This window comes from Pterocles gutturalis, unplaced genomic scaffold (genome assembly GCF_000699245.1).
Source record: "Pterocles gutturalis isolate BGI_N339 unplaced genomic scaffold, ASM69924v1 scaffold25915, whole genome shotgun sequence".
Taxonomy (NCBI): Eukaryota; Metazoa; Chordata; class Aves; order Pterocliformes; family Pteroclidae; genus Pterocles; species Pterocles gutturalis.
The window spans coordinates 7,847-19,401 of NW_010139012.1; the positions used below are offsets into that span (position 1 = coordinate 7,847).

At 37.8% G+C, this 11,555-nt stretch overlaps 1 protein-coding gene across 1 annotated transcript in view; it reads left to right on the forward strand.

The window, feature by feature from the left end:
* LOC104468932 (chromosome unknown open reading frame, human C11orf30) overlaps positions 1-11,555 on the forward strand; it is a 38,770-nt gene that overhangs the window by 7,118 nt on the left and 20,097 nt on the right. The window contains 4 exon segments of the mRNA XM_010083228.1: positions 618-770; positions 4,227-4,486; positions 8,890-9,163; positions 11,336-11,555. The exon segment at positions 11,336-11,555 is cut by the window's right edge and continues 119 nt beyond it. Coding sequence (XP_010081530.1) covers positions 618-770; positions 4,227-4,486; positions 8,890-9,163; positions 11,336-11,555 — 907 coding nt within the window.

Genomic DNA, 11,555 nt, shown 5'->3' on the forward strand with positions numbered 1-11,555 from the left:
CTACGCCTTTTAAATAATGATAGTACACATTCCATCTAACTTGGCTGAACAGGCTCAGATTCTGCTTCATGCAACTCCAGAATATGTAACGCTTCTTGAACTAGGCTGTTTTATTCTGGTTTTGTGAGAAATACTGGATCATTGTAGTATTACTTATAAGCAACACCTTAAAAAAAGCTGATTAGCAAAATCAGTTGTTCATGATGGAAGGAATATTTTGGTTTCTTCAACTGAACTACTGTTGAGGAGAGGCACTGGGTTTTTTTTTCTGTCAGTTACCAGTCTAGATACTGTCATTAGCAGAAAAGGAAAAAAATCAAAATATTGAATTAATGCTAAAATGAAAAATAACAAATTGTAAAATAAAACATCAGATTAATACAAATGAAAAGTCCAGAATCGGCAGCACAGATTTCTGGGGACGGGAGGAGGGGAAATTAGATTTCTGTGTTGTCTTTGGAGTCTGGTAATTCCATGGCCATGCTTAGGATTGCAGAGGCAAAGATGTGGATAATGACCCAATAAGTCTTTGGCTTCCGTTTCAATTGTTAAAATAGTGATAGAATAATGGGATTCTGCACTTCAGTTATACGGAAGGTGTCTTTTCTCCTCTTCAGTGGTGGTTTGCTATTCCTACACAAGTACCACTTCAACCCCAACATCTACCCCTGTTCCAAGTGGCAGTGTAGCAACAGTGAAGTCCCCCAGACCTGCCAGTCCAGCCTCCAATGTAGTCGTCTTGCCAAGTGGAAGTACTGTTTACGTCAAAAGTAAGTGATATTAGCAACTGATTAACAAAAGGGAAAGAAAGGGACAGTCTTGTGGCTTGAAGCATGGACTGAATTAAACGCTCTGACCTTGGGCAAGTCATTTGATGCCTTTATGCCTTCGTTTAGTCTAAAGAATGAATTTATTGCTTCCCTTTTTCAGAGAAGTTGTGTTCAGGATAAATTAACACACGGTAAAATGCTGCAGGGAGCAGTAATGGCAAGGACAACAGAAGTGAAAAGCATTTCAAAAAGAAAATATAGGAATTGCTGTATATCAGTGGATTTCTAATCCAGCTTGTTCAGAAGTTGTCTTTAAGGTGGCTCTGCTGGTTGCTTCTGCAGAGGACTTTCTTTTTCCTTCAGCTTAAATAATGCGTAGTAGTCACCTGTAGGAGTTAGAAAAGGTCCCTCCTTTTCACTTTCACATTCGACCTAGACTTTTTTACAATACAGTAGTTTGTTTATATGCTTACATTAATTATGTCTGACCATTCTGTGATTTATTTGGAAGCGAATCTTAGTGAGGCTTGCATTCCTGAGCAACTGTGAAAGCTCCATACAAAATTCCACCAGATACCCATCTTCATGTATTTAAATTTGGATATTCAGGGCATAACATCCAGAAATAGTCTTCTTTTTTTTCTTGTCACCTCCCCACCTCGCTTCTTTCTTGGACTAGTAAATCAGCTAGTTCTAAAAGCAGAATACAGCCTCGTACATATGCCCAGCTCATCTAAGGTAGTTTTATTTAACTAATAATTAAAAGTGTTTCCTTCTGCCCTTATTTGGTGTCTAACAAAATGTAGGTGACACGTAAAGATTAATAGTGAAATTGATAAGTACTATTTTTATGCTTGCTGTGGATACTTCTAATATTTAAAAAAATATTTTTTATATTCTATACATGCATGTTTGTATAAACTTCTATCTAGTCCAAAATGTCACATTGTACAAAAATAGAATGTTACTTGCAAACCACCATCTTTAATGGTTAGATCAACCCATGGAACCCATTACATTAAGATTTTTCATTTTTCTGATTGAATGCATTAATCACCCAGCTTTAGTTTAAAGATTCAGAGGAAAATGTTCTTAACCTCTTAAAAATTTAATTTAGACCTCTGTTGAATTATTACATGGTAATGAGTATGAAACCAGTCTAGACACAATAGAGGGATGAAAGGTTCTCATTTTTATTCCTTCCATCTCTAGATTTCTATTTTTTCCCCATTTCACGTGCTTCATTTTGTTGGTTTTTTTTTGTTTGTTTTTTTTTTTAAGGAATCGTGCATCTTTCAGAATGTGTTGTATCAGTCATGTTAGTTTTAACAAACCTGCTTAAGAGCAAACTGAGGAGGCCTGAGTTCCAGTCGTGACTTTGCCACTGATCTGTTGTGTGACCTCATCCAAGTCACAGTCTGATTGAGCCATTAACCTCTCCGTGCCTCTGCTTCCTTGCTTGTCAAGTGAGAGTTGTAGTCGAACTGTATTACCTTTTACCTAAATGCTTGTGGAAAACTGTGCAAATGCAGTTTCTAACACAAAATTATAGGAATAACGTTCTTACAGAACCCCAGCAGTGAAAACAGAAGATGAAATCAGCTGTACTTAACATAATGTTCTGCTAGTTTAATCTTAATTTTTTACTTCTGTGTTGTGTGGTTTTGTGGTTTTTTTGTGGGTTTTTTTTTTTTTCTTTGTGGATGAGGACCACAAACAAATAGCTTTCTCTTCAGTATTTCTTGTTGATCCATCAAAATAACAGCTATGTCCTAACATCCTAGCTGCATGTGGGTTTCTGATTTGAATGGATTCTGAGATTCTGAAATTCCTACACATTTTCAATGTGACTAGTGACCTCCCAGTTAGAAGTTTGTGTAGTGCACTCACAGTAATACATAAAAGACCTGTTCATAATAGACCTTGAAGTCATGTAACCAAATCTCTGCTTTGTAGATGGAGATCACCACTAGGCTTGTTCAGGGCCGTAAAGTAAATTGTTGATTAGAGCTTTGAAATCCAGACTCGCAGATCCACGCTTCATCTGTACTGCTGCAGCCAACTATTTTTTGGAGTTCAAAGCAAGCTTAAAATAGAGTCTTTGCTTCTCTTCTGTAGTTCAGGTTCCCAGCTTTGTGTGGATGCAGCTGTCGGCCTTCTGAAGCGTCCCTGCAAATGAGCTGGTACTCGCACTACGAGAGAATCCCATTTTTCAGAAATCACTTGCTGTGCTACTGGGCACTTTCTTGTCCATGTTAATACCTGCGTCTTGACTTTTCAAATGCCAGAATATTTAGTTATTTTAATTAGAGATTGACCGTCATTAGATCTTGGCCCTAATTAGAGATTGACTGCCAACCAAGTTTGCTTGGGTTACCAGCAAGACTGCTTTTTGCCATGACAGCATTTTTTTAAGCCCCAGGCATACAGAACAAAATCTTCCGTCTTGTTCTGCATAGGGAGGATTGTGTCTTTTCAGCTTATCTCTGTTTTTTTTAAATTGTTTTAACACTGTCTAATTTGTTAAAAGTAGATGCTACTCAATAGCTGTAAAAGATTTTGAAGGTTATTAAACTGTGTCTTTCTGTAATGTATATCAATTAATGAACCTATTGCCTACTTTGGAAAGTTTCATATGGATTTAAGATCCATTGATCATGCTGTTATCCTTTGCTCAGCGGAATATTGCAGGAGATTTTTTTTTATACGTGTGCAGTAGATGATTGTGAGGAATAATGAGCTCCTTTGAGACTTCTATTGTTTTTCATGATTGCGTGTTAGGTCCTGGTTTATATCTGTTGCATAAAAAGCACCAAACAAGGCAGAAGCTCATAAGGTGAGGTTTGACCTTCAGGGTGAAAATAAGTCATTAAAAAAAAAAAAAAAGGATCTCAGATGCTGTGTTGAGGTGAAAGGGAGAAGGGTACTGTACTGATAAGCATGGCTTGAAGTGGGTACAAAGGTTGAAATCGGAGAAGACTACAGGAGGATAAACATCAGTGGTCCAGGTGCTGTAAAGGAAACCAGCAAGAACAACATCAGTGTAGTGTAAAGTTTCAAACTGAAATGTGCATGATGTTATCCACCTTATCCCAACCCCCTTGTGTGTGTGGTCTCATTAGTCAGGCTTCTGCAGACAGAATGAAATCCCTGTGCTGGCTCTTACGTTCCTTTAATCTCTTAAACTGAATGAAGTAACCCAGTAGCTGAGTAGCTTGGGATTTTTGGTGGTTTGTTTCTCTGCTTTATGGCACTGTAAGTGTGGTCTATGTCAAGGACTAAGACCATCTGTGGTGTGATACAGGTTGGTTGTGACCATAAGGTGTAACTGATCCTCTGTTTCTTTTGATTGTATTTGAAAGAGGGTAGAAGACTCAGCAAGTTTGTAGTGTTTTAGAAAGCACTGAGAGCTGCAGATGGGGAAAATATAATTTAGAAAAAGTACTTCTTTTCCAGGTGTCAGCTGCTCAGATGATGATGAAAAGCCGCGCAAAAGACGGCGAACGAATTCTTCTAGTTCTTCGCCCGTTCTCCTGAAAGAAGTCCCGAAGGCAGTGGCTCCTGTCACTAAAACTATCACAGTGCCTGTAAGTGGCAGCCCCAAGATGAGTAATATAATGCAGAGCATTGCCAACTCCTTACCACCACACATGTCGCCTGTGAAAATAACCTTCACTAAGCCCTCAACACAGACAACAAACACGACAACACAGAAGGTATGTGGGGGAAGCTGCCAAATGCTACTTTATTCTGCTTTTATCAATGAATAAGATGCAGTGTTTGACTCTTCCTTTCTATGAACTGTCTAGCTGGTTTTTTTTAAGGATTGCACTTGGGTTAAGGTAATCCCTCTTTAAAACGAACAGAGAAAAACCAAACTCTTGTATGACTTTAGTTCACCTGTGTGTGAAAGGACCTGGATTGCAGCCGTGGAGACTGAAGCCCTCTTTTTATCCACAGAACAGGTACAGCACAGGCAGCGGGAGTGCAAGCTTCCCCCAGACTGCCCCACCAATGTGCCTCAACCCTGACCTGAAGGGACCACTTCTAGGGATGAGAGGGGATTCAGTCTCCATGCTCATTCAATTCTTGGCCTCTCTGGTGAGACTGCCAACAAGGTTACCAGTTAGTACCATTTGTGGTGTTGGGTTTTGTGATATGGACACTAGTCCACTGAGAACTGGATCACATAGGCCACTGAACAGCCTTCAGATGGTAACAACTATTGGTCAGAGGTAATCTTTCTTATTTCTATTTTCCTTATTTATAATTATTCTTTGCAGTAGTAGAATTCCAGGAGAGGTGGCATGGGCTTTCCCTTGCCAAGCCTTTTGTCTAGAGACTACTTTTTTGGGGTCTATAAAACTTATTCTTGGAGCTGATCAAAGATTGGGGGGGCTTTATTTTCCTTTCAGTACTAGTGTGCCATTTCTCATTCTACATCAGTGGTGTCATAGTGGTCAAAATCAGTCGTGTTGTATCAGCTGAGTGTGCCCAGCTTTCACCAGAATGCAGTGTGTGGAAAAGGTTTTCCATGTTGAAATTTTGTATTGGACTCAGATTTGACGTGCCTGATCTATGGCATGACTGTTTTCCCATGCTTTAGGAAGCATTTCAGATGTGTCCACTTTTTTGTTCTTAAGATTTAAAAAAAAAGATTAATGGCTCAGACCAAGTTCATTCTTGGTACGGTCATTAATTAAGGCAGACTTGGGGGGAGTGTCTGTGGAATTAATTTGGCCTCGATACTGACAGGCTGATGGCAGGCTGGCCCCTAGCAAGCGTTGTTTTTTTTTCCAACTGTGAGAGTTGGACTGTTGAGCTCAAACCTTCACACAGTATTTGTTCTATTAGTCTTCTTAATTGTTTTACGACTCTATTTGGATTAGCAGAGTTCCCATGTCCTGATTTTTGAAAACTTTAAAACCAAGGAAGATTAACTGAAGTAATGTGCGATAAAGAACTTGCTTCCTGGCCTTTTGCTGCTTCAGAGCTCTTCGATGCCTTCATTTGATTCACAGTTCGTTAAGAGTGTCCTTAATCAAATTTCATCTCTGAAGACGTGTAGAAATTTGTGAGTGAGCATAAACCATCAGATAAAATATCCTGCATTCAGTGCAGCAAATTCACAGCTAGGATGGGGCTTAACTTACCCATCTTCTGTGCAGGAAGGATTTTTTTTTTTTTTTTTTGCCTTAAACATCTGTAGTGTTGTATTAAGTGTTATATATCATGGTAGTTAAAGATGGAGCATATTAAATCTCCAAAAGGAGGAGAATGGACTGTCAATAGGATCTTTTCTGCACTTGTGCCTCTGCTTATTCTGATGTGGAAATTTTAGGGTTTGCTTTGCATAGTATTATTTGAATCTCTTACTTAGTAAATCTGCAGTGACAAGAAAATATTGCTTGTTTCATTAGGGAGCTATAGTAGTGTTTCTATCTGAATTTGTCACACTGCCCTCTTTTGTTGGATTTATGTATGCCAAAATATGTAACTGGATCATTTTGGTGGGAGAAATCCCTTTTAGTAGTTTTAAATTAAGTGTCAGACTGGTTAGACTCCATTTGGAAATGTCCTATTTTAAAATAAGTGCAGTTGGATGTGAGTGAAGTTGTTGGATGTAAGTGAAATGCTTCATTTCTGCATGCCAGCTTTCTGAATTGTTTTGACATTTTAGTAGGTTGGAGGAAGATTTGTTGTAACAAATAATAATGTCACAGCTCTAATTTCTGTATTCTCTTATAATGAAGTCCTCTGTCTAGGACACAGAAGGAATCTAGCTGGTGAAGCTTCTGTCAGTTAATGCCTTTATTTCTTCAGGGACTAGGTTTTGATATGTCTCAAAATAGATCTGACAGGACTAATTTCAGTGTATATTAAGAATTAGTTTTTACCATAACAATTAAGAACAACAAAAAAAGCAACTTTTTAATTTTAGTTAGGCAGTCTGCCTGCTGTAACAAATGTGATGCAGTTTTCATACCCATGATGAAGTTACTTTGATCATTTCAACATACATGAAAAAAGAGTATCTCAAAAATATAATTGTTGTGCTTTGAGCTTTAATGCTTCCACATTTTTACCTGAAAATTCAATTTTCTGGATATACTTCATACGTGAAGATAACTAAACTTTGTTCTGCTGTGTTAATTTTAAAAGAAGAGAGAGAATAGATCCCCAAAGCTGCTTAGTCACAGGACAGCAATCATTGTTGAACTATAATGCTTTACAAGCTTTTTTTCCCTTGCGCGATTAAATTAAGTCTTATTAAGTGATAATTTTGGACTGATGGTTTTATCTCTGTCTTTGAATGAAGAACAGCGGTGTTGAGGAGTTGTGATTATGCCCAGATTCATCCTGCAAATCTGTATTTATTTATTTGAGATGCTGAACTTACCCTTTGCACTATGGATTATATAGGAAGTTTAATGTGAATAATCTCCCTTTTTAACTGCAAGTGGTCCTTTGATTGTTTTCCTAAATTAGTTATGCTAGGTGGGATGGAGCTGGCCCTAAAATTCAAACACTTGGGAAGTATTTCTAGTGTGAACTGACTATTTAAGAGACAGGATGACACTCCAGAGGCACATCATAGAGCAATTTCAGAAGGGTGTTTTGATTCAATCAAGGTTAGGCAGAAGACAAAAATAAGTGATGCAGAGAAAACATTCTCCCTGGAGGATGCAGTAAATTGGTAGAGCAGCAGATGTGGAAACTTTGTTGTTCAGGCGTTGGTCAGTTGTGGTCAACCTGCTGTAGCCCATGGAGATAGTAAGGTTTTGGATTTCCTCAGACCAAAATATTAAAGGCATAGCTAAGTAGGGGGGACCTTAAAACTAAGCACTGGGGTAAAAGGAGAGGCAGAGGCAGCCATGGTGGTGAAGTTTGCTTTTATTCCATTTGTGTAGTTATCTTTTTTAAAAAAAAATTATAAACTGTTAATCTCTTACCACTTGATCTGTCACTGAAGTCTATTCCTGGTGCCATTATCATATTATTTATTTTTTCTATCAGGCAAGGTTTCAGTGGTCCTTGGGAAGTAGCGTAGGACTTTTGATTTGAGCTGACCCAGGTTTTCTTTGCTCCTTCTGTTCCTTTTTGTCTATCTGCTTTTGTTACATTAAATCATTAATAAGTTTTCATTTTCAAGGTTTTTAATAAGTGAAATTTTTACTGGGGCAGTTACATTATTAAAACAATTTCTTAATAAATATTCTTGCATGGTAAACTGAAAATAGATTTTATTCCTGTGCTATGTGCTTCTCTTTTAATTGTGTGTTCGTAAGTACAGGGAGGTACATATAAGCAGAATAAAAGAAATCATCTTACGTAAACAGTTCTCGTATTCAATACTTAAGAAATGCTTAGTTTTCTAGGTCAGTTACGTAAGAACAGACCTCTTACCCTGTTATAATGAGTGCTGTGTTTTTCTGTGTCAAATCAGGTTCATGGCATTGTAATTGTAACTCGCACTAGGGGTAATGTTTATTGTCTTTAGGCAAATGGTTTTCAGACAGATAAGAAAGAATTTTGTGTTATTGAGAGTGCTAATTAAAGTAGAAATTGTTTTAAACCTAAACCATTTTATTCACTGATGAGATATTGATTGTTTACAGCCTTGTGGATCAAACATATTTCCCATTACTGACTCAGCAATTGCTTTTTGATTGTTAAAAAGAAAAAAAAATCATCTGTTCTCCTATTGCCATTTCTTGATGTATGTGCAAGGTTTGGGAGAATGCGTTTAAAACTTGCTCAAAATCCCTTCAGTTCCATTTAAAATGGGCTTCAGGCTTCCCGACCCAGTTTAATGAAGCCAAGCAGTTCATTCCTGTCTGTTTGCCTTCGGACATGACATAATTCTGCTTTAATTAGGTAGTAATTGTTTTCCTCAAAAAGAAGCAACACTTGTAATTTTAAGGAAATGTTTATCTGCACTTTTTCAAACTAATGAAAATTTTTATTACCAGCAAATGTGAATATGACACTTGTAAATGGTCTTAATAAATATGTATCCCTACAATTAAATACACATAGGCAGATATATTACTGAAGTTTTCTGCTTTTAAATAAATGCAAAGAACAAATGAATTTCTTGTTCTTTTTCTTCTTTCAGGTGATAATAGTAACCACCTCTCCAAGCTCAACTTTTGTACCCAACATCCTTTCCAAGTCCCACAACTATGCAGCAGTTACGAAACTGGTCCCAACATCAGTCATTGCCTCAACTACTCAAAAGCAACCGGTGGTTATAACTGCTTCCCAGTCCTCTTTGGTCAGTAGCAGCAGCAGCAGTAGCTGTTCCACTCCTTCCTCTACTGCAAATACAATTGCTGTGACTGCTGTAGTGTCATCAACGCCGTCAGTGGTTATGTCAACAGTAGCACAAGGTATGGCAATAACGTATTTATAAAAGCTCTTTGCTGATGACTTGGACTTTGTTTCAAGAACAGCATAGGGGAGATGCACTTTATGTTTACATCTGATGATGTTTACATTGGGAGTTGGAACTAGATGATCTTTAAGGTCCCTTCCAACCCTAACCATTCTTTGAGTAAAGCACAGGAGATGTGAAAGAAGTCTACTGATGAAACTAGTCCAAGATACTCCACAAAAGTTCTTGTTGAACTCTTTCCCTCTTCACTTCAGCCGTTAATGTGCAGATCCTCTTTTTAAAGAGAACGTGGGTGTGGCATAGCTTTTTATTTTGAAAAGATTTTACTTGCAGCATTAAAACACTATAGATTGTTTAAGAACTCTGTCTGATGCATCAAAAGTGGATGGTTCCAATATTTGAAGATGATTGCTTCTCTTAAAGCCTGATTTACAAAAACATGCAGAGTTAACATCAAATAAATACAATTTACGCTTAATGTGCCCAATCTTTAGAATACTTCTCATGGTAACTAATCTTGATGACAGTTCTGAAAGGTAGAGATGCATTTATACCTTTTTATCTGTGTATTTTATCAGCATGACAGTTTTCAAGTCCTTAAAAATTAAGACCTGAGTGAACCTGGATTAAAGTTCCTAGGTTTCTGATTTCTAATTCCAACCATGTATACTGGCTTGACTGGTTCAGCTCCACAGCCACTAGCTAACAGTTGGTATCATAGAATCATAGAATGGCCTGGGTTGAAAGGGACCTTAAAGATCATCTAGTTTCAACCCCCCTGCTGTGGGCAGGATTGCCAACCCCTAGAGCAGGCTGCCCAGAGCCCCGCCTAGCCTGGCTTTGAAGGAAAGGAAAAAGGAAAGCTGTGGATGAATGAAAGGGCCTCAGTGACCAGCACTTGAAAAATACTGTGCCTGATAAAGACAAGTGTCACGTGGCAATTTTTTTTTCTGGTCCATATATTCCATTTTTTTTCCGTTCCACAAAAAGCTGTGCAACCAAATCAAGGCTAAGGAGGTATTTTGCCTTCCATATTGCTTCTGTTAATCAGGTGCTGAAGATACTAATCTACAGAACACGGGGGCTTACAGCAGAATTTCATATTCTTGGAACTGTGGATTTTTTGTTGGCTTTGATCATGGAGAAGGCTATAATTCTAAAATATCTTAGGTGTAATATTTCTTTAACTTTTTTTCCCCCAAGACTATTGGTGTCATTGCAAAAGATGCCAGTGAAATGTCTTGTGACGTAAACTGATAATCACTCCAAATGTAAAGAAAGTTAAATTAATGAATGAAAACAGCTGACCAAGGAAATGGAGAAATGTTCTTAGATGGTGCAGTGAGAAAAGGGTTGCTTATTTAGATTGCCACAGTTGTAGTTTAGTATGATTTCTGTCATTATCACTGCCATCTGTAAATGTCGAGAAATAAGAGAGGAGATTTTCTTTGTTTTACACTACAGCTGTGACTTGGTTAAAAACTGCTTTCATAAGACATGGACTTTGTTTTTTTCAGTGCTTAGGGACGTGCAGTTCAGAATTATCGATGAAGCCAAATTTTGCTGGAATTGTTGTGACACCTATGTAATGGGATGACAGAAATAAGATTTATTTGGAAACTTTGTCTTTCCATCTTACTGCAAACTTGTTTTCATCGCTTTACTACTTGTAAGATCACCTAACCTATCAGCACAAAAAAGTGCGTGTTCCACAGTTTCCTAAATCACGTACCATTATTTGATTCATTTTTTTAAAATAACGTTGTGCTCCCTGACAAGGTACTCCCTTCTAATGTTGATGGCTTTGGTATTTGTCATCCTTACATCCTAGCTTTGTGTAGTAATGATTTTTCACTATAAATATTTTGCTTTCTTGAAGCTTAAAGATCACACTTTTTGAAAATATTTGTGAATTCTTTGTACTACAAAAAGTGCAGAAAGTAGATTGGGATTCTGGTCTTTCCGTTAGCTGCTGTTCTGCTGCCACGTTGAAAATCTGTATAAAGTTTCCTTGTGCTTCTGCTATGTGGGAGTTTTTTTTTACTCGTGTATATATCTATGCGTCTTTCAGTAGCAAAGACAGTATAAATGCAAAAATATTTAAGAAATTGTAATATTTTTCTTTCGTGTTGCACTGTTCAATCTTAAACCATTTACTCTTTCACAGGTGTGTCTACATCAGCCATTAAAGTTGCCTCTACCAGACTACCTTCCCCAAAAGGTTTGGTTGGGAATCCAACTCAGATCTTAGCACAGTTTCCCAAACAGCATCAGCAATCCCCCAAACAGCAGCTACAGCAAATACAACAGGCCCAACAACAGCAGCAGCAGCAACAACAGCAGCAGCAACAGCAGCCACAACAGCAGCAGCCAGAGGAGCCACAACC